Source organism: Crocodylus porosus, unplaced genomic scaffold, assembly GCF_001723895.1.
Source record: "Crocodylus porosus isolate Cpor-Errol unplaced genomic scaffold, CroPor_comp1, whole genome shotgun sequence".
Classification (NCBI taxonomy): Eukaryota; Metazoa; Chordata; order Crocodylia; family Crocodylidae; genus Crocodylus; species Crocodylus porosus.
Window position 1 is genome coordinate 3223882 of NW_017728943.1, and position 22929 is coordinate 3246810.

At 53.3% G+C, this 22929-nt stretch overlaps 1 protein-coding gene across 1 annotated transcript in view; it reads left to right on the plus strand.

Moving 5' to 3' along the window:
- LIMD2 (LIM domain containing 2) overlaps positions 1–21289 on the plus strand; it is a 25452-nt gene extending 4163 nt beyond the window's left edge. Inside the window, exons 2-5 of the mRNA XM_019548466.1 lie at positions 14301–14438; positions 19274–19318; positions 19664–19803; positions 20428–21289. Coding sequence (XP_019404011.1) covers positions 14301–14438; positions 19274–19318; positions 19664–19803; positions 20428–20587 — 483 coding nt within the window. The 3' untranslated portion in view covers positions 20588–21289. The remainder of the gene's footprint in view (positions 1–14300; positions 14439–19273; positions 19319–19663; positions 19804–20427) is intronic.
- The last annotated feature ends 1640 nt before the right edge of the window (positions 21290–22929 follow it).

The following is a 22929-nucleotide window of genomic DNA, read 5'->3' on the forward strand; positions in this document are numbered from 1 at the left end:
CTCCAGGGGCTGGGGGAGGTCGGGCTGTAGGTTGCTTCACACAAAGGAGACTTGACTGTAAGAAGCAGTGAGCCAATCACAGGCAGCAGCTGGTGATGAAAGGACAAGGCGGCACAGGAAGCGCTCCAGCTCAGGCTGCAGCACAAAAAAAATCATCTCCACCAGGCAGAGGGACAGACAGACAGACCCTGAAGGGGAAGGAGCCCTTTTACCCAGTGTTCCCGTGAGGAGCCCTGGAGCGCGGTGAGTCCTAGTTCGATACCAGAAGAGCAGGGCTTGGTGCTGAGCGCACCATGTACCATAAAGGAGACAATGCTGCTGGCTTTGCTTTGTGAGGTTTGGGGGAGGGGGTGGGGGATTTGACGGGGAAGTGGAAGCATTATTACTGTTAATTTTGTCTAGTCCCAGCCCTGCTGAGAGAAAGTGAAAGAAACAGACTGAGGGTGAGAGTGGAAGGTGCGGAGCCATCGGGAGAGAGGAGACGCCAAGGGAGAAAGGGATGCAGAGAACAGGCAGATGCCAACACAGAGGAGACCCCGAGCTGGGAAAAGGGAGAATTGCACAAGAGCTAACAGCAGGGAGGGGTGATGGGAGCTGGTCCCCATAGCCCCCTGTGGATCCCAACCAGGAGGTCCAGTCGGTAGGCAGAACACTGGGAGAATGTGCCCATAACTTTTGCTGTGGCAGGAGGCAGTGGGAGGAGAATTGAATGGGTAGCCCTGGGAGCTGGTGTTTTCAGAATGAATGAGACACCAGCGAGTCTGTTCTTGGCCCTGGGCAGCTCCTTAAGGATGCAGGGTCAACCAGGAGGGAGGTGATGGGACTTGAATTCCATTAGCCCTCAGAGGTAGCAAGGCTACTGGGACTAAGCAGGGAGCCTTTGTATTCCCTGCATGGGCTCATGAGGTAAGAGGCCATCACCCAGCGGTTAGTGAAAATGAAATGATGTGTCCTCTGTGCTCAGAGAGCTGCGAGGTGCCTGGACAGTGGGGCTGGATTCTCTGTCCTGCTCAGTACACCTGGGACGTACTGTATCTCTTTGATCTTCACAACCCTGTCTGGGCTGTAACTTCTCCAGTGGCTCTTTGCCCCATGCTGCTGGACGTGTAAGGAATGGGCTGGCTGGAGATGCCAGGAGATGTGTTAGACCACAGCTAATTTATGCAGGCTTCTGCTTGACTGCATGTCTTCTAATGCTTTGTCTAGCCTGGCTTCAAACCTTTCCAGTGATGGGAAGTATATGTTCCTTTGGAGACCGTTACAGGTCTGAGAGCAGAAATAACAATGAAAATATCTAGCTTTTTCATGAAGGGCGCTCACAGCACTGCAGAGTTCATTATCATTATCCCCATTTCACAGATAAGGAATCTGGCATGCAGAGCAAAGTGATTCCCCCAAGGCCACCCAAGAAGCAGTGGCAGAGCCAGGCATAGCACCCATGCCTCCCTGGTCACAGCTCAGTGCTCTGTGAACAAGGTGGGAGCCAGACCTAAAACATTTTGATCCAACGGTTTAATCCAAATGGATCATTTAAAGCCTGAACTGGCACTTGGAACTGACATGAAATGACTTATAGGCTCCCATTTCAGTCTATGAGGTTTGGCTTGAGGGTGATGCATCACCTATCAAACTAACAGCTATACAGCCTGGCAATTAGCTGGTAGAAATCAGGGGTCTGTCCATGGGATGTATAAGTGGCGAGGCTCACTTTAGGAAAGACACGGGGTACCTCTGTCATACTGTTACTGATCTACAGACAGACGGAGAGATTGAGGCATGGCTCTGAGGGTTTTATCTGCAACCTGTTAGTGTAGGTGACAGAAACACTGTGGCACTGGCTTGGAGGGGTTTCGGGGTCCTGGCATGCAGGGCTGTTTAAATAGAAGACCTACAAAGAAATACTAAGTGCTGCTAAAAAGCACTTGGTGTGGCTTGGGAAGGGCTGCTCTTCTTTCTGAGCCAATAGTTGCCTCTCCCCAGCGTGACACCAGGGGGCCATGCTGCTACCAGTGACATTTTTCTCATCGGACCCAAAACTAATCTCCTGCCCATTTTTGGTAATTAGAAAAAGATCATGTAACACTTGTTAGGAGAGGAGTTTCACCTCTGATTCTCGTTGGTGGTTTTATGCTATGTCCCTAAAGATGCCCCATGCAATTTGTGCAAAAGTTTGGGACTGGCAAATATGAGAATAACTAACAGTGTTGCTGTGCACTAGTAACAGCTTGAGTGGTTCCACCCTAGAGATGGGTGCATTTCAATTGTAGGTTAAGGGAAGGATGTGGCAGCCATAATGCAGAGGTTACCAGGAGGGTAGAGCAGAGAATATGAAGGGGAGCTCAGGTGAATCGTGCCAGTTTGTAGAGTGATTTTGTTTCCATTGCACCAAACTTTTCCAAGTTGATCTTAATGCCCAGCCTCCAAATGGCCTGGCAATTCCAAGTCATTTGAGTTTGTTCCAGCCTTGCCTGTGCTGGTACTGTGCACAGTTTTGGAGAGGTCTGGGATATTGCTGAGCCCTTCAGCCATTTGCCCTGCAACTCTGACCCTCTTAGAATGCCTCCAGGTAGCTCAGTGGTTTCTTGCAAGCTCTCATTGAGATATATACTAGTATGGATGGAGAGATAGCACTTCGGGGAGATTAACCTATAGAGGCAAGGCAGTTGGAGGTGGATTATGAGAATATTGAAAGGAGAATTGGGCTAAAACATGTCCAGCAGCAGTGGTTGAAGGGGGTGTCACTGATAGCCCCATCGCCATTGCAGTCTGCCAGTGTCACTGGCTCTTGCAGGAGTATACAGGAAGTTTCTGGCTTTTACAGGATTTACAGACCATGGTTACACCGTGATTTTTGGGTGCCCAACCCAAGACACCTCCTCATTAACAGCGGGCAGGTGCTCCGGTCCTGAAAACCAGGCCCCATTAATGTCTCAGGGTGGAAGCAATCATTCTGAGTTTCAAACCACTAACCACTGTGGAAAATGTTGGCCTGTGTGCCTCTTTTCTGAGGTATTGAACACCCACAGCTCCTGGTGGGATGAACGGGTGCTCAGCATTTCTGCTACATCAGACCTATCTCTCATTAGAGCCTGTTCAGAGTGAAACTCTGAGATCAGCATCTTTAAGTATGTTTTAATAAACTAAGTCAATTCCCAGATAAGCAACCCATTGTTGAGTCCTAGTTAAAGGTGCAAAGAAGCATGGGTAACTTCATGCACCTTACAAAAATGTACTTAAACTCAGTACTCTGTAACTTACAAAAAGACAAAAAAATGACTGAAGGTCCAGTAGAGAGAACCAAGCCAAATCACAAAGGCCTGCACAGTTGGGCTGCAGGTACTTGTAAAATGCTGGTAAGGCTGCAGGCCTAAGCCTCATCTCCCTGTCTGAGCATAGGCTAAGCCACTGTGCAGGTCAGAAGTGAGTCCAGGTAATGACCATTGCCAGAATAAAGCACTCTGTCTGCACCGGCTGTCTGGTGTGGCAAAAAGTTTATACTCCTAGGCACATGATGATGTAAAATTCTCTCAGTGACAGATTCAGGGCCTGATTCTGATCAATGCCATGCACCCACAACCTCACTGACTTAAGTGTCAGGATTGGGCCCATCTGGAGTGTAGCGAGTCAGTCCTGGTCCTATGGGTGACTGGTGTCATTTAATCATAGAGGGGCCCTTGCCAGGGGCAGGTTGCTCCGCAGTGACTCTTACAGACTGGAACAGCTGTTTAGCGGAAATCTTTCTCCACCAACTCAGCCAAGGAGCAAGCCCTGGGCAGTCTCCTCCATCCCCAAAGTGCATGGAGAGTCCTTGAATGCTCTCTGAGGATCTCTTCCGGCCAAAGAAGGGAGGGGAGCCCCTGGGCCTAGGGGGAGTGGTATGCAGCCAGAAGGAGCATGGTGGCCCCTCAGTGGGGAGCCAGGCTGAGGGGGTGGTGAGGGGAGAACTTTGCCCCAAATCCCTCTTCCACCCCTGCATAGGGCAGGTGGAGCAGGGATTTCCCCCAGTATAACTAGGATGCATGGGTGTGGCCCACCACTATCATCAGCCACCAGGTGGCATGGGCAGATTGGCAGTGCCCTCAGCCACTCCTCCTGATGAGAATCAGTGAGTAGCAGCCATTTTCACAGTGTAGTCTCTGGTGTGAGCCTCAGACGCTCCTTGAGGGGCCTCTGACATCCATCAGTTTCCAAAGGGTCTCAACTACTGCTTCAGCTGTGGGCCTGGGGCACCTCCTTGCTTTCCAGGTGGGGGCCAGCATAGGCATGGTGCAAGCTCAGACCTGGCCAACCTCACATGGGTCCATTTTCAGGGTCAGGACTCCTATCCTGACCTCTCCATCTGTCTGCTCAGAGCAGATTCACTGCTGGTGCTCTGCAGCTGTGCATGACAAATAGAGTCACCCTGCTCCGTGCCAGTCTCCTAGCGTCATCAACTTCCAGCTGACTCTATGCCCCTCAAAATCTGGGTCAGGTCCCGAGCACGCTGCCAGCTGACCAGGACTGGGCTGAGGCCAGGTGAGAAGACTGTTTCTCCTGCTGCTAGCCCATTCCTCCCTGTCTCTCTCCCCGCTCTAGCCTCCAGGCATACCGATCGTGAGTTCCCTTGGTCAGGCATGGTGTGATTATGGGTTGGCACAGCACCTGCCACAGTGGAGCCATTATCTGGGAGTGGGGCTGCTAGGTCCTACTGCAATATCAATGACAGCAAAAAAATCCTGACCGCTCCATGCCTCAGTTTCCCCCACTGTAACACAAAGGAATCTCAGCAGCATTCCCACCGCCCCTGAAGGCCTGCAAAGCGCTCTAAGACCCTTTTATTCAGTTGCTTTGGGCCTGAGCTCTCTCATGTGCCCAGTGTCTCTACAGTGTCACCTATCTCAGTTCCCACTGCTGGCTGGTGCCTCCCTGGATAATGCCATGGGTGGGTGGGACCCTTCCCCTCAACCATTTCTAGAGTGGTTCATGCATTGTTGCTCCTGACAAAGCCAGCCCTGTTTCTCCTCAAAACTACAGTATTTCTTTTCAGCATCCCTCAGCATTGCATCTGCAGATTTCCTCCCACTGGCAATCTTTCAAGAGGCAGCTTGGCCCTGGGATGCAGGTGAAAAAGGGAGTAGAGGAATAAGCTGGTAAAGGTGTTAGACACAGGATCTGGGAGAACGGGGAAGGGACTGAGGGACGTGTGCACCCTATTAATGCTTGCCTTGTAGGCATAGGTGGCGGAAGGCCTGGGCTAGTGGGGCTTAGCTCGCCAAAATGCAGCTCTGCTGCTCCAGTGCCACTGCCACTCTCTGCTGCCTCAGTGTGGCACCCAGCACCTCCACCACGTGTCAGCCCTACAATGGCCCGACAGGAGGGAGGGATGGCCTCGCACCACTCTGCACTGCCCCCCACACCGCCAGGAGAATATTTTCTCCTGCCACCGCTGCTTGTAGGGCTTGATCCAGCAGGGCTTTGACCTCAATGGAAGTTGTACAGGGCAGCACCTACATGGAGTTATTTATCTGGTCCCCATTTCCCCCCATATCTGAGTACTTTGTATCTCCCCTGGCCACACCAGCTCTGTTAGTCCCATTATAAAGAATGGGGGGCTGAGGCACAAAGGCTAGGTGACTTTCTCAGGGTCACACAGGAAACTGGCAGAGAGGAACTTGAGATCATGGTCTAGATTGGGGCCCTAACAACTGGGCCATCCTTCCTCTTTCCACCTTGGCCCCAAGAGAGCAGCCCCCACAGCTAATCATTCCTGAGTAGGGTTTTGCCCAGTGTGCAGTCTCATGCTTGCTGTACCAGTTTGGATCACCAACACATGTAAGCTATTTCCAGCTTAAGCTTCTTCTCCCCGTCACAGCTGTGGGCCACATTTTGAATAGCCACAAGGAAAGAGTTGTGTCTGCATTTGCTTAGGGAAACCCCCAGTGAAGCACTTCTCATCCCTCTTTCTCCCTCTGCCTGCCCCTGCCAGGGCCTCACTTGTAAGGACGCTTGTGCTGGTGATAATGCTGTAAAAGAAAAACATGCATTGCATGGCTTATGGGATCAGAATGGAAATGGTTGTTTCTCACTAGCCCAGGTCAGTAAAAGACCCAAAGTTGGTGCTATCAAAGGGGGGACGGGGAATGGTGAGAGCGTCGTGTAGGGAAAGAATAGGATGTGTAATAGTTTGGTAGGCCTTTCTTGACATATAGGCCTCCACACCTCCAACCAGGTGGAGGTAAGAGGGGCACGAGCCCTGGGTGCTGACTTCGAGGGGCTGCTGGAATGCTGCCTCCTTCCCCCAGAGTTTTTACTGCATCTGGTGCAGCCCCACCTCTTCTGGCCATAGGAGCCAAGCTGGTGAAGCCCCACACTGCCCAGCTGTAAGAGCCGCATAGTGGGACACAGCAGGAGCAGCCTTCTGCTGCCCAGCCCTAGAAGCCGAGTTGGAAAAGCCCTGAGATGCCTGGCCATAGGAGCTGGGTGCAGGGACATAATAGGAGCAGTGGGCGGGTCGTTAGGTCCCCAGGGTAGGTAAAATCCTCTCATGACCCGGTTGTGCTGGGCTGTTCCAACTCAGATTCTAGGGTCGGACAGTGCAGAGCTCTTCCTGCTGTGACCCAGTGCCCAACTCCTAAGCTTTGTGGCACGGGGATACTCCCAACTGGGCTCCTGCAGTGGGGGGAGAGAGATGGGCTGCTCCGGATGTGACAAGGGAGTGCTCATTGCCACCCAAAGTTTTGCTCAGAGTGCCAGAATTTATAGTTACACCTGTCTCCAACATGAGCAGTCTCTTATTGGCAGTCACAGCAGAGGCTAAGGGTTGAGCAAGCCACTGAGAAACTCTGAGACCTGTATTTATGGGGCTCTGTGTGCACGTGTGGGCATAAATGGTGCTGCTCCTTCCAAGTTCAGTGGTTAAACTGAGACCCCAAGCCGGCCATGCTGGCATGTTCGCTGGTGGAGAGGACTGAACCTCGCTGAGCAAAGAAGTCAAGCTCCAACACTGCCCCTGCTCTTGCCAGGGCTGTGCTAATTTACCTACCAGGCACCTTTTGCCAGCCTTAATTTCAGACATGCAGAAACTACAGTTAGAGAGAGGGGCCAGGAGCCCTTGGAAATGGCTCCGCTTTTAGACAGAAGCAGCACAAATGAGCCTTGCCTCCTTGCCCATGGGAAAGTCTGATGCAAAGGCATGATTATCCCAGCAGTAAACACACTTCACAGGGCTCTTAATGGAAACCATATGCCAGAGTGGGGACCTACTGCTCTATGCAGTTTGCTTTGCTCTCTATACCAACAGGAAGTGCTGTAGTGTTTGGAGGGCATGCTGGCCAGAGGCCTCTCCAGGGCTGCAAAACCTGGTGCCTTTCAACTCAGTGAGATGTTGGGCCAAGTATTTGGGGAGAAGAGAACTTCAGGAAGGGAGGAAGAGGCCTTGCTGCTGCCAGGGCAAGAGGTACCACTGCACCCCACAAGCATACTGCAAACCCATTAGCTCCCAGCTCCCGTCCTAGCAAGTTTGGCTGTAAAGTTAACCATTACAGGACAGCTCATGTCCTCTGAGGAAGAATCCAAACAACAGCTTAGTGCTTAGTAGTTTCTGACAAACCACACTCTATTTGTGTGTGTGGGCATGTGCATGCATGGGGCCTTCCTTGTGAGCATTTTGTGCCCTTTTTCTTTATATTTAGAGTGGGAAAGTAGGCAGGAAGGAATTGGGGGTGCTGGAGAAGGCTCTGAGAAGCAGCTCAGAAGTGGCCCGGCAGAACAGCTCAGGTTGATGGCTCAGGCTGCTTTTCTTACAGCAGTCAAGTTCCTCCGTCAGTATTAAAAGAGAGCATCTCTTTCCCACATTCATATCAGCAAGACGTTCAGTGCTGAGCCTTCCCCCTCCCTGCAAATGCCTTGTCTTCATGTAGAGAGACGGTGGATTTTTTTAAAAAGAGAAACAAAAGCAAATTGAGAGGTTCCAGCTCAGGCTGAAGTCTTGGGGAGGTGGCCTCAGGACTGACTGGGCCTTTAGCCAAACCCAGCTGGTGAATGTTGTGAGCTAGTGTAACACAAGTTGTACTAGGCTGCCTTCACACCATCCTGGTGTTACCTTGCCTTCCTCCCAACTGCTGCGTGGGTGTGGGTGAGTGGGTGCCTGTGTGTACAACCCTGGGAGGGCAGGTTATTCAATGTGATATGCTCAGTCTTATTCTACTCTGACAACCCTGGCAAAAGTTGGGTGGCTAGGTGTTCCTGGTACCCATATAAAGAACATACCAGCTCCCTTGCTACTGTGGTCTTAAGACAGGCATTTTTGACCTCTTTTAAGGTATCCCCTTTTGGTGGATACCCCTCCTGGATTGTACCCACCTGGACAAGTGTGTGGGGGGGTCCCCCGGCATCCAGTTGGCAAGCGGCACGCAGTGGCTGTGAATGATGGCACAGCAGCGCACTTCCCAAGTATTTGTGGCATGCTTCCCAGGTACACGGCAGTGGCATGGTGGAGCAGGGGTACTTGGGAAGCATGTAGCCACTGCACTGCGCCACACTTCCCAAATACCACCGCTTCTCTGCACCACCGCTGTAGATCCCCTGGGGCCTTCAACGTGTACCCTGTTGACAACCCCTGTCCTAAGAGGATGCCCCAGCTGACTGAGAACAGTGACACATGTAGTTCCTTCCAGTGGGATTAAAATGCCCCAAAGCCATTGCCTTTTTAACAAGAAGCTCTGGGCACTGAGAAGCCCAGCTCCAGATGCTTCCCTTAGCTGGGATCTCTCATGCAGTGACTGGCTCTGCTGCTGCTGGCTCACCAGAACACACTCCTGGCTCCATGGAATTGACTCCCACTGAGATCTTGGTGACACCGCTCCATCTCCCAAGCACAGCTGGGGCAGAGTATCACCAGGAACTACATCTGGACCTTCAAAGGATAAGAATAAAGTTGCTCCTTTGCTGTGATTAGCAGTGTCAGCTGGGGACTGACTGATACTTGACATATACTTAGCATTTCTACAATGTCCACGAATGTTCAACACTTAGCACTTCTCAGACCACCCAAACTATCTCATGGTGCTTTACATATACAGATAGCTCTCACTCAACAGGACCATCTGGTCAATATCCTTTCCTCTTATCTTCTAGATGGGCAGTGTGAGGCCCAAGAAGGCAAAGGGATTTGCCCAAGGTTTTGCGGTGACTGACCCAGGTTTTTTGGTTTGTCATCCCTTCATCCTTCCCCCTCTCACCCCGGTTCTGCTCTGGCTCGTGTTGCCTCCATATCAAAGTCTCTCAGTCATCCGTGCCTCCCCCTACCGCCGCCCTTCCAAGGCTATGGTGTTATCTTCTGCTTCTGCTATGTTGCATGGGGAGCTGAGGCAGAAGGAGGCATCTAAGGTTAGACAGGAAGCACGCAGTAGGAGTACAGAACTGAACCTAGGTTTAGCAAGCCCTTGGGTGTGATCTGAATGACCACGCCCTGCTTCCTTCCTCTCCAGCATGTAACCATTTCACACATAACTGTGTATGAGTCCAATAGGACCTGGGGGGCATGGCCTGCCCCTGGTGAAGACAAGGGGTAGGTATTGAGAGGCCATGAAGACCCCACCATGCTGCATGACCCATTCTGTCTGTGTCCTTGGTGCCCATCCCACCCACTGCCTCCCTGCTTGCAGCAGGGACCATCTTTCCCTGAGGGCATTATACAGCTCCTAGAGCTACAGAGCTCTTATTTTGGTGGGGGCCTCTAATTGCATCTGTGATTCAAATAAGAATAGAAAGATCTCTGCTTTGTTTCTATGGAAACCTATATGTGAGCATTTATCCTTATTCTGTATTGTGTCAGCGATGGCTCAGGAACCCACCCATCTGGACTCAGTGTCCAGTCAGCAACAGCTTCAGGGCAGAGATGGGAGTGCAGGAGGGGTCCCACACATGACATCAGCCAGGATGCCATCCTGGCATTGTCCACCTTGTGGTCTCAGGTCCTTCCCATCTGTTCTTCTGTGAGACGCCTCTTCTCGCTTCTTAGGCCAGTGAAAACTCACTAGAGTACCTCTATGCTCACAAATGCAACTTTTTTGTGCCTCTCCCAGTGGTAGCGGCTGCCAGTAGTAGAAGAAGCTGCAGTCTAGACAGGTTACAAACACCCCTCCCATTGCTGCAAAACCTGTGTGCTCTTAGCACTTTCAGAGCTGGAGCTGCAATGCTGGGAGCCATAGCCAACCTGTGGACACTTCACAGCCAGACAGTTCAGCCTGCTAGGCAGGCACAGTTGCTCAGTTCCTCCCTGCTGATCTCCTTCGGCAGCTGCTGCACATGCAAAGCTTCTGATAAGAGTTGTTTAGGAAGGAAGGATGGTCCGGTAGGCTCCAAATGTGGCCTCAAATGTGAAAGTCTCCTGTTCTGTCACAGGCTGCTTGTGTTACCTAGCTTAGTTACTTGGCCTTGCTGTGAACCCTTTGTGCAAGTGATGTAATGGCTTGGTCCTGCCTTATAGGGTGTTGGGAGGATAAATACACAACAGAGCGGCCTCCCCATCCTCTGGCAGGAAGGATGTGTAGTAACTTCTGTTCAGACCCACGTGGAGCTACTGTGTTGGGGGTCCTTTCTCTGCGCCACGGGTACTGAGAGCACTCTGCGAGGAGGGAGCCATTCTGAGCAGGGTATGCACCCCGAGCAGGGCAGCGGGTGCCCGCCTGTGGCAGGAGAGCCCGGGGGCCATGGAGGGTGGGGAGGGCACAAGATGAGGGATGCCAGTCCTGGATGATATAAGAAATCCCAGGAGAAGGCTGACTGGAGGCACGTCCATTTGTGTATTGGGGAGGGCTGAAGGTTGTGAGGTGTCAAGTAGGGTCACAAGTATCTGAGCAGGGCCTGAGAGGGGTATTTTGTGTAGGGCCAGAAGAGGGAGGTGAGTTGGGAGGGCAGAGGCGTCCAGAGCTCATTAAGCGCAGAGCAGGGTGAGGGGAAGGGAAGTCTTATCTGCCAAGGGAACTTCAGGCCCTGCTACTACCGCTAGAGCAGTGTCAGCTCCGGCAGAAACAGTCCCTGGAAGCCGATACCGGTGCCCTGTTTGCTCCTCCCCTGCAGATGGATGTGTGTTGGGGGCAGAGCGGTACCTGCTCTAGCAAAAGCTCCCAGGCAGGGTGTGGGGGCACCATTCTGTTTGACCCACTTCCCCCCCCCGGGATACACCTCATGGTGCGGCACTGCACTGCACTGCGCAGCCCCTACAGCTGCCCCTGCTGTGGCAGACTCCTGGCAGGGGGCTTGATCCTTGCACCCCCTTATAGTTGGTGCCTGGGGCTGGTGCCCCACTTGCCCTGCCTTAGTTACGTTCTGGGGGGAAAGGGATGGAGATGTGGGGGCAGGTTATATGAGGTGGTGATGAGGTTGCAGGAGGAGTGAAGGGTTGAGGCAGTTGCTTAGGAAGTCCAGCCTTACCCAGATGGCCTTGAGAGAGCCACCAGGGCTGCCTGCCCTCTCCCCGCACAAGGACTCCCCTTCTAGCTTAGCTTGCCCACAGGTCCTGGCCTCCCCTCGCCTTATGGCGTGACCCCCTGCTCCAGCAGTTTTCAGGGCTGGGAAGGGACATGGGTTGCCATTTTGTCTCCCGCTGGGTTTCTAGGCCAGGAAGAGGTGCAACCAGCTCTGCTCAGGAAGGAAACTAGTGATAACTTCAGGATCATTGGTCCTAGAGGCCTCAGTCAAGGTGGCATCCTGCTGGACTACATCGGTCAAGGGATCCAGGATGCTGGGAATGGGCTCAGGGAAGGAGAAAGATGGGCTGAGGAAAGGGGACTGAGGGCCAGAGCTCCTGGGTCTTCTCTCTGGCTAAGGGCATGGAGGGTTGCTGGGTGTAAGGAGGCCGAGTGAGGCAGTTTGCCTGCCCCCCCACCCCACCAGAGGCCATGGTTGCCCAAGGAAGGGAGTGATTCTTTGAGGGCCCTGGACTGCCCCTTCCCCCTGCACAGGCCAGAGGGGAGGCCTAGAGGGGGCTGCAGGGGGGCATTTAGCTGGGGTTGGCACTGCAAACTCCCCAGTTCAGGGGTGGCAGCATTGGGGATTGGACTCAGGCTGGCAATGTATGGCTTGTTGTGAGCACAAGCACATGGCTAAGCGTAACACCGGCCGCGCAGCTCAGCAGAGCAGGAAATAACAAGTAAACCGCAGAGGAGACGGGAAATGATTTAGGTAAAATTTGAGCTGGTTTTTCCCGACGGGCTGGAGTGTCTGCACAGCCTTCCTGCTCAGCCCTTGGACCTTTCTGTGCTGCAGGGAGGTCGCAATGCCTTGTGGTCTCCCTGCCACGGAGCGAGGGGCTGCAGTAGGGGGCAACCCCAGCTCTCCTGAGGGACTAGACCTTAGGGCCCAGCGCTGATTTTGGGTGCCTTACTTGTGGCCTCTCAGGCCGGATTTTCAGAGGCCTGAGCCCCTGCAGCAACTGCTAATCTCAGCTGGTGGGAGCTGGTGGGAGCCCGATACCCAAAATCAAGGCAAACATTTTGGCCTGCAGGCCATAGGTTGCCAAACCCAGGCTTAGATGTTTTTTCTCTCTCCCTGGCATTTACCCACCTGCTACATTTACAGACAACAATCAAGTCACTTGACTGGGATGGTTTAGTCCGGGATGATCCTGCCTTGAGCAAGGGGTTGGATTAAATGATCTCCCTTTCAGGTCTTTTTCCTGTGAATCTATGAAAAAGAGTTAGATCACCTGCAGTAGGTGGGGCACTAGCTGGGGACTTAGGAGCCCTGGGTTCAGGTCCCAGATCAGCTAGCATCCCTCTGTCCTGGACAAGTCATTTAAGTTCCCCTGTGCCTCCATTTCCCCATCTGTAAAATGGAGGAGGGGAAGTGGAGAGGAAGCAGAGCATCCTTCCCTGCCATATGGGGCATTAAAAGCTGCCAGGGAGTAACGATACCAGAATGATGGGGCAATAAATAGGTCCAGGTTCACAGTCATGTGTCATTTGTCATGATACTGGTGGTTTGTGACAGGAGATTGTATAGCTGTTAGCGCTATACCAAGGCCCACTGAATTCTTTTTGCACCAGACTCCATGTCGCCATTTGACAGTAGCAAGGAACTGCTGGTCTGACCCAGACTTGCATTAGCAGCCCCAACAGAAACAGAAGGTTGCTACCTTCCTACTGAAGCCCAGAAGTGGCCCTCCATCTCAGAGCTACAATAAGCCACCATCTCCACCATTGCAGTTCCCAGGCTGGCTGCACCCCTGACCTTTACTGGTCTCTGAATGCTTTAGCTCAAGTGATGGGTCTCAGTCAGCCACCTGGTTTGGGGGGGAAATGTGATTCTCCCCCTGGCCCTGTCTCCAGGCACTACCCACGATTTCCTCAGCAGGCCTGAATTCAGCGCCTGGAGTTTGACTCCTCAGGATCGGTGTTGAGTGAGCAGAAAGCCTGATTCCCATGCAAAGGCTTGCTCACTGGGAACCAAAGAATTCCAGAGAAGACAGAACTCGAGGCAGTAGGCCGTCTGTACGCATGCCTGCCTCCCCATCCCGGGACCTAGTTCTCACTGGATTACACTGTTCTTCCCACAAGCAGTTCACTTCCAGCCTTACTCCCCACTTCTCTCCAGACGGTCTTTTTAACTGTTTAGTGCCCTTTTGGCCCTAGCCTGGGCAACACAGCTGTGTGGCTGTGGTCCGGAGCCTGGAAGTAGTATCTTTGCAGTTGATAGTTTGGCGATTGTCTTGTAGTTGCCCCCATGCATTTACTAGGAGGCTGCTTATCAGGAGCCATTGTGTTACTTTACTTGTTTTTTCAGCAGTCTCCTATTAAGTTTGATGAATACTTTCATGCAGGAAAGCCCCATAACTCCACTGCACTGCCCAGGGTACATGCAGGAGTCCTACCCTTGCTACTGATCAGTGATCCTGGATGAACAGCTCCATTCCTCCAGACCTGCATCACTGCCAGTGAGTTCCTTGTCACAGGGCAGGCTTAGCTCACTGCTCAGGCTGAGATCTTCAAAGGAGTCTGTAGGATTTAGGTGCTTAAATCCCATTGAAACTCCCACTCTTGACCCATGGGGAAAGAGGAAGGTGTCCTCAGGAAGGGACATGGCGGGGCTAAAATATCAGTTTCCCAGCAGAGACAGGCAGTTTAAAAATGCCTGAAATTCCCCTTGTAACCAGCAGTCACATCAAGCTCCCACCTCCTGCCCCCAAGAATAGCAAATGTACTCAGTCATTTTCAAGCACAGAGACACCTGATATGCAACCCATGAGGTCAGAGAGATTTGCATCGGGAGAGGGAGCAGCTCTGTTTAACAGCTGTGCTTGTGCTGACCTTTCTTTTCAGGTATCATTGGGGTCCATCTCAGACCCTGCAACGAGAGAGCATTTACCTACACCCTCTGACCCTAGGACTAAGCAAAAGAAGCAGGAGGAAGGAACCATGTTCCAGGCCACAGCCCCTGCCAGCACAACCTCCACCCATGTACGTATCCTCCTTGCCCCTGGGATTCACTGGCTCAATTAGGGAGAGTCAGAAGGCCTTGCAGGGGCTGCATGCCCTCTTCTGTTCTCAAGGGCACAAAGTGGGCACCGAACGCTGGGAAATGTGCATGCTCTGACTTCAGGAAGTGGTGTTTAGGTTGAGTAATCAGCCATGATTATTGCTGCTCCAACAGTTAAGCTCTGATAGGTATAGCTCAGACAGATGTCTTCGGTTTATCTTCAGCAGCAGCTGGGCTGTATATAAAGGGTGGGGAGCCAACCTTGGCTAAGAGAGCTGTGGGTGTCTAGAGCTGAGGTTCCATGTTTGCTGCATGCTGATGTGATGAGTGCTGGGTTGCAAAGGCAGATTATCTTTGAGAACAGATGCGTTGAACACAGCCTGCCATGACACGAGGGCTGGTCCTTTTCACTCCATCATGAGTGTGAAAACACTCACTACCCCAGACAGTTTCACACTCAACATGATCATGCCGTAGCTCAGAGCACCATTTTTCTTGTTTAAAATATTTCAGTCATCCAATCAGGGGAAAGAAACAATGTTACATGACTTAACCGACAAGTTCATTGCTGCCCCTTTCACTGAAAAGAGCGGCTTGGGTTAAATCGGGGGTGGGCAAAATGCAGCCTACGGGCCAGATACAGCCCACCAGGCCATTCTATCTGGCCCGCGGGGCCCCTAAAATGTTAGAAAATTAATATTTCTCTGCCCCTGGCTGCCTGTCATGTGGCCCTTGACGGCTTGCCAAAACTCAGTAAGCGGCCCTCCACCCGAAATAATTGCCTGCCCCTGTTATCTGGTAGATACAGCTGCTAAGTTAGAAGGAAATTGGGGTCAGGTCTGAATGAGGGATTCACCCAGGCCCAAGTGATTTCAAGGCTATCTTTTCCCACAAACTCAACATATGAGGTGCATGTCAGGAGCTCAGCATGCCCCACCTACCTAACTGCTTTTGCTCTGCATAGAGGGTGCCTTCATTGCTGCTCTCAAGATCTCTGGCTATGGCGTGTTGGGGTGCTGTCATAAGGGGCATTTGCAGTACAGCTCACTGTGGCATTTCTGAGTTTGGCATGGGTAGAGCAGGAACCAGTAGGCAGAGCACTCTCTCCAGGGGAAACAAATGGACCTGACCTGCCTGGTTGAATCAGTGGCCTCCTCAACTATATGGCTGCTTCCCCCCCCTCTCGCTATGCTAACTTTTTATTTGTGTTTCCACAGCTGCCTGTGACCACAGTCAGGAGCATGTGAATCATTTTGGCTCCAAGAAGTTAGAGACAGAAAAAAACTCAAGTACATCCCTGACTGGGACAGGATATAGTCCTTTCCCAAGGGAGGATGCATGAGATATTAGAGAGATCGCAGGCTTGATCTGAGGCAGAAGGCTGCTGAAAAGTGAAGGGAGATGGGGGAGATGGCTTGTTGCTCTAGAAACAGGTGTATTTTGGCTCCAAGCAGAGAGTGCTTTATAGCACGGCTATTGAGCACACTGAGACCAGGCAGATAGATGGACAGAGCTGCCCCCTTTCCCAGCAGCCGCGGGGACATGGAGTCTGTGGAAGTTTTGCTGTGGAGTTAACTCCCGAGGAAGGAGCTGCTTTATTTCTAAACCCTGCTGCTGCTTCTTTCCAAGCGGGAGGCTCCAGCTCCTTCTCCGGGGCCTCTATTCTCCTTTCCACCACTGTCCCTCCATTGACCTTGGTGTGTTACTCCAGGCTTGTGCTGACATGAGTGTGAGGAAGCTGCTGGTCTTCACTGCATCCCGCCAGGCACTGAGAGCAGCTGGGATACATCTGAGGAGGCAGCTTGTCAAAGGAGAGTTTCCAGTGGGCTTCTTATACAAAACAATTCCCAAACAGAAATAGTTGGAGGGGATGCAGGGAGAGACAGAGAGATGAAATGGGGCTGGGAAATGAGGATGAAGGAGGAGGGGAAAGTGGCTCTGGAGAGCTGAGGACAAGATGACTCTTGTCCCAGCAAGGCACTGGAAGGACTGAGGAGGCTGAGGGAGTGCAGTGCAAAATGCCTCGGGTGATGCAGGAATCATGCCTGGGTGGGAGGCAGGAGCTACCAAGCTCAGAACAAACATGGACTGATAGTGACAATGCTCCAGGCTTGGGCTAAGTGGACGGCATGGCTAGATGCCTGCTCATGCCTTTTAGTTCCTCAGCAGCTGGCCCTGGCTCTCTGCATGGGGCTGGGACTGCGTGCAGCCAGTTACCCCAGACACAGTGAGGGCAGACTGGCAGGGATTTGCACCCAGGGTGCACCAATGCAAGCAGACAGCTGCAGTGCAGGGCCACCGCAGTGAGTCACTGCGGACTGGGATGGAGGCAGTGAGGCGTGGGGGGAGGCAACGAGGCAGGTGGAGCAGCATTAGACCCTGTCCTATCCATAGCTGGGGGAGACAATGCAGCTGAAATGTAGGTCAGGGGAGGCTGTGCGCTGGAGTGCAGGGCCCAGGTGCACACACACCTGCACCACTTCTGGCAGACTCCTTTACACAGAGCATTGGGGCAGGGATGGTGTGCATAAAAAAGAGGCCTGCAATCCAGAGCTGGTATTTGCTAGTGGCTGCCAGCTTTGTGGAGTAGGACCAACAGCGCTGCTGGCCTGGTAAGTCCTAGGGGGCTGGCAGGCAGCAACAGGATGGGCAGGCAGCAACAGGGGGGGGCACCTCACACAGCTCCCCTCTGCACTGGAACCACTGCCTCCTTGGTGGGTGTTTGAATGGCACATGCCCCAGCTGAGCTGCCTTGCACCCCTGCATGTTTCCAAACCTTTGTCCTTTGTCTTCCCCTCCCCCTCCCTCTTCTGCAGGGAGTTGTGAAAGCTTTTTTATCTTGCCTGTTACTCAGGCATTTCCTGTGGTGCTGAGGAGCATAAGGGGTGAATAACAAAAGCACAGAGCAGCAAACATGTCTGCCAGAGAGAGTAGGGAGGGGAACACCAACCCACTGGTCCCCTGGGTGCTGTGCACTGGTGAGCCTTTCTGTTTGTCTCCAGGCAAAGGCCTGTCATGTTCATCAGTTGCAGGGCTTTGCTGCTGTGCGAACCCCTGCAATGAGGCACAGGCAAGTCTCACTGGGACAGGTGTGCACATTGTGCAGGGCAGGGATCCAGAAATGAAAGGGTGAATTATTTTGCTGCCCTTGCCCATGGGCTAACCTGGAGTTCAGGGGAGGGCTAGGGGAGCAGTAGTCTGCAAAACAACAAACCCTAAGGGCAGGAGGGCAAGTGGCCAGGATGGACTTTCACCCCCGCATGCACTCTGCGCCCTTGAATCAGGAGTGCAACTAAGGTTGGCCTAGCATGAGCCCGAGCAGGGACATTAGCTGGCACCACCCTCTCCTGTGTCATTGCAGGGGCACCTCTGGCCTTGTGCACTGACACCTGCAGCTTGGTTGCCCAGTACAGTGCAGGGATGGTAATAGCTGGCACTGGAGTTAATATGGCAGGGGTAGGGGCATGGGAGCAGCTGTTGTATACTTGGTGTGTTTATTACAGTGATTATACCTGGCTTCCTGGGCCCAGCCTCAGTCCTCAGGGCCAGGTTGCTAACTGCATAATCATCCCATCCCTTGATTGTCAGAGGTGAGAATACTAGTTTAGGAGCACCGACTGTGACCAGGAGCTCTTCTTAAGCTTTAGGTGACAACAAATAAATCCACTGTGTAATTAGTTGGTTGAATACTGTGGGGTTGCCCTGGGACTGGTCAGCTGGCTGCTTTGTGGGTAGGACTCTGCCACTGAACCCAGGAGATCCGCCCTGCTCCACACTCCTTCCATAGCTCTGGGCATGTTCCCTAAAGTCCAGGTGCTTGTTTCCTCCTCTGTAAAATGCGGGTGACGTGTCCTTCTTTCTCCCATTTTTGTCCATCTTCTATGTGGCTATGAGCAATTTGCACCTGTGGGTGCATGCAGGGCAGTCAGCACACAAGGACCTGACACCTAGGTATTGCCTCCAGAAAAGAGCCAACTCCACCCCCAAACCAGCTACCTAGCCACTGATTACCTTGCTGCTTACAGGAGGTGGATGTTGCTGCCTGTGTCAGCTTAACCTGTGTCACGCGGTGCCTATGCCCATCACACCCTCAGCTCTTGCTTGTTCTGTCTCCTGAGGTGTCAGGGTAAAACCTCTGGTGTAATGTTCCCAGTCAGATGGACTGGGAATATGTGTGTGTGTATGTGTGTGTTGTGGGGGGAGGCAGGGTGAGGGAAAGAGAAAGAGAGCTGCAATTAGCTGGTAAGTGGGTAAAGAGTCTAATGTGAGCACCTAGCCTAAATCCCCTTGGGAGTTCATAGGCTGGGTGGGGTGGGGAATATTTCTGCCCATCTGACAGCTGAGAGTCATGGGCCAAGACTCCTTGGGCCCTGCCATCCCCTCACTGCAGCCAGGATTGTCAGCCCGCTGAGTGCCAGTGAGGTAGCTAAATAAAGACCAGCTCTGCCGCAGCACAATGCAGTGCTCCAAGGTACCTCTGACAGTCGCAGCCATCTCCTACTGGTAGCCTGCCTCAGGGGGCATCAGCTAATGTGCCGACTAAAGAAAACCTGAGCCCAGACTTGGGTGCTGAGCTATGGACAGTCCTGGCCTTTGTGCCTTTTGGGACAGGGTCCAGCTACAGCATGATTCAGTACCCCAGACCATCTGGCAGGTGTGTCCAGGGAAAAAGAAGTGTCAGGGATCTCAAGGCTCCTTCTTATAGTGGGTCTAATCCCTTTGCTTCCTGGTTGGCCCCAAGATCCTTTTTCCCTGCATCCCTATGCTGTGGGTTGGGCATGTCTCATTTTTTAATTTGTTTTTTTCTCCCTTGCAGGAGGCCAACAGCAGCTCAGGAGGCAGCACAGTGCAGCGCTCCAAGGTACCCATGACACTTGCAACCGTCTCCTACTCGTACGCTGCCTCAGGGGCCAACAGCTGCTGGGAGGCCAGTGGGGAGGGAGGGAGAGGTGCCCTGACACAGGGAGGGGAACTGAACATCTGCACAGAAGATGCTGCTGTAAGGCCAGATGCTGGCCTGGATGTGGGCTGGGGGAGGGCTGCATTGCACAACACCAGTGCCCCAGCATTAGGTCTGATGGACACGTGCAGTAATCCTCCTGCTTGGGCGGGAGGGCTGGGCTGGGCTGGGGGCAAAGGCCTTGGTTTCCTTGCTGTTGTCTGGCCCCTTCTCATGGCCTTCTCTCTGGTTTCCATTTCCGCCCAGTCATTCAGCTTGAAGGCCCAGGTGAAGGAGACATGCACGGCTTGCCAGAAGACCGTCTACCCCATGGAGCGGCTGGTGGCTGATAAATTTGTTTTCCATAATGCCTGTTTCTGCTGCAAGCACTGCAATACCAAGCTCAGGTGTGTGGGCAGGGTGGCAGGTCTTCTCTGCCTGGTGGGGAGGGGAACTGCAGAGGAAGACACTAGGCTGAGCACACCCCCCAAACCCATTCAGACCATGCGCCCCCAGCCTGAACCCCCAGCCACAGCCCTTTGCTCACACTTGGTGTCCAGTGAAGAAATGGGAGGCCTCCAGGACTCCTCAAAGCACTGCAGCTCCTCCAGTCCTATCCTATAGGGTATGATTTGGCAAGGGCCTTCGTGGCACCTCCAGTTTGCAGCTCTGGATACCAGACCAGGAGTAGGGAAGGGGGTGGGGGAAGTTTTCCTATCCTGCCCCACCAGTTGTGACTAAGGTGTTTACCCTCTCTTAGACCTGGGGTAGACCCAGAGCATCATGTAGCAATGCAGAGACTATACAGCTCTTTCCCCTGCCTTACCTCATCTCCAGTAATCCTCTCAGATCCTCTCCCCTCCACCTCACATTCTCCCTTTTATGAACTTCTTCATCCTGGACTCTCAGTTTATAATTCTACTTGCCATGACAGCCCCTGCAGCCCTCTGGCTCTCCCTGACACCCCCCCCATACTTCCCCACGCCCCCCAGCACATGGCTGGCGGCTTACCCCTGCCTCCTTCCTTGCAGCCTGGGCAGCTACGCGGCGCTGCACGGGGAGTTCTACTGCAAGCCCCACTTCCAGCAGCTGTTCAAGAGCAAAGGCAACTACGATGAGGGCTTCGGGCGCAAGCAACACAAGGAGCTCTGGGTGCACAAGGAGGTGGAGAGTGGGACCAAGACAGCGTGATGTGGCCTGGCTCCTTTTCCCTCGAGCCCAGCCGAGACAACACTGAGAGTAAAGCTGAACTGGGGGCTAGCTGAGCTGCTGTAAAGGGTGCTGGCAGGGCCTGCTGGGAACAGAGGTGGGAGAGGCAGTGCCCAGGCAAAGACCAGCAGCTCCACCATGTTGCTGAGCTGGAGAAGACTTTAGTAGCAAGATCTAGATGTTATGTCTGGGGCCATTGAAACTGCAATGCAGAATATGCCTGGTCTTCCAGAGCAAGGGCCCAAATGGGAAAAGGGCAGGGCTGCCTGGGGTCCAAGGGTATCTTGCTAACACCCAGGCATAAGCCCTTTTATCCATGGGCTGAAACCAGGCTATGCCTCCCCATGAGAGCCTCTCTGTTAACCCCTCACAGGAGTCTGCTGCCACAGGAGAAGAGAGGGGCTTGGGGCTCCCAGACCAAGTGTCAAGGGGCTACCCAGCACCTGGTCCCACCCTCTGGTCTGCCTGCTGGCGATGTGGGGAGGGCATGCCCCCCACTTTGTTTATAGCAGCTCAGTTCAGCTGGACCAGTTCAGCTTCCCTGCTCTTGCCTTGCGACTGTTTGCCATGCTCTGTCTGTTTTTATATTTGCCTTTTGATGGGTACGTCCTGTGTTGGAGCCAGCCTCACCTGGCGGCTCTGCGCCCTTTTTATTATTTTTGTAATACAATGTTCTGAGCCTTTCCCATTGCATATCGCTTTCAGGGGCACCGCAGCAGGTAGCAGTGGTGACCGTCTCCCTTGGGAAGAATATGGAGGTGACGTCCTCAGTGCCCACCACACCTCACTAAGGCAACAGGTTAAGCTGGCACCTGTGTAAGATCCAAGGTCCCAGTGCAGCCCCCAAGGGGCTGGCAGCCCTTGCTCACCTCAGACTGCCAGTGCCACAAAGCCTGGGGGTGGGTTCTGCCAAGGGCTCCCTCCATAGCAGCAGCCAGGCAATCTGAGTAGGGAAAATGGAGGAGATGACACAGTGGGGACATGGAACATGCATTTGCCAAGGGATGGCTCCGGGTGTGCTTGCTGACCAGAGCACACTGAAAACACAAAGGACATCAGAGTCCAGACCACAGCAGAGGCTGGAGGACAGGGAAGGTATGGATAGGCCACACGGGGGCCTGAGCACCAGCTGCAGGCCTACCCCACATTAGGGCTGAGAGGCTGGAGTACCGTATCAGGCAGTATGGACCCTCCTCTCAGCACAGCTCAGCTAGAGAGCCCAGAGGCTCCTCAGACAAGTCCAAAGAGCTGCTCTCAAGGAACATCTCAGCCTGTATCAGCTTCGGGGAGCTGAGAAAGCCACAGCCCCATGGAGTGCCCCAAAACCACTTCCTGCAGTGAATTTTGCTAGGTCCCCACCCCCATTTTCTGCATGAGCTGCAGATCCCTGTGGGCATATCATTGGCCTTCTCCATGCCTCAGCTTCCTCCCAAGGCCTAGGGACTGTCTAGCTCATGGGGCAGGCTGTGAGGCTCCCCTGACTACTGGGTGAAGTGCTGTACTCTACTGAGCTGTGATAGCAATGAATGACCTCCCAGCTCCCCCAGGGCTGCCATGGGGAGGCTCTTGAAGGTCAAGGAACTCCCAGGCACGGTCAGCAAGGTAGGCAGCTCTGCCTGGTCAGTGCTGGGTCTCACAATGTGTCCAAAAGCCTTCAGCACAGCACAACACAGGCGAGTCCTTGGAACGCTGAACGATCCTGGGAACATGAGCTGATATGCAGCCTGCTCCCCTTACCTTCTGCATGTGACACCATGCTACTGAAGGGCTCCACTGATGGCTGGGGGGTGGGGAAGGGAGGGGGAGGATGAAGTCCCAGCAAACCCAAGGAGCAGACCAGTGAGTGGCTTTGGCCCAGTAAAGCAAGAATACCCACTACACGCGAGGCACTAGCCACACTGCAGGTGAGTTTAGGCCAGAGTGAGCTGCCAAGATCTCTCCACTTAAGGCTTTTGCTGCATATGGAGAGCCCAGCATGTGTCTTTGCTCTGGGTTATTCTGGGCACAGAGAAAGGGTCTGGGTCACTATGGGCAGATGATTCTGTTCCTATCAGGTAGTGGTCCCTGGGTATGTCTGTAGGATGCTGTGCCCCTGTGGGACCAGCAGCAGGAACTGATCACAAGGCCTCTGGATGCACAGTGTTCCCCTCCCTGACAAAGAAGGACCCATCTGTCCTGACTGTGGCAGGCTCTTCAGCTCCTCTGTAACCACAGCCTGCCAGAGGGAGCTGGAGTAGATGCAAGCTGTGTGCCATGCATGCCCTGGGCTACACACTGTCCATGTGGGAGGGGGCCCAGCCACAAAACCTCAGCTCTGCCAAACA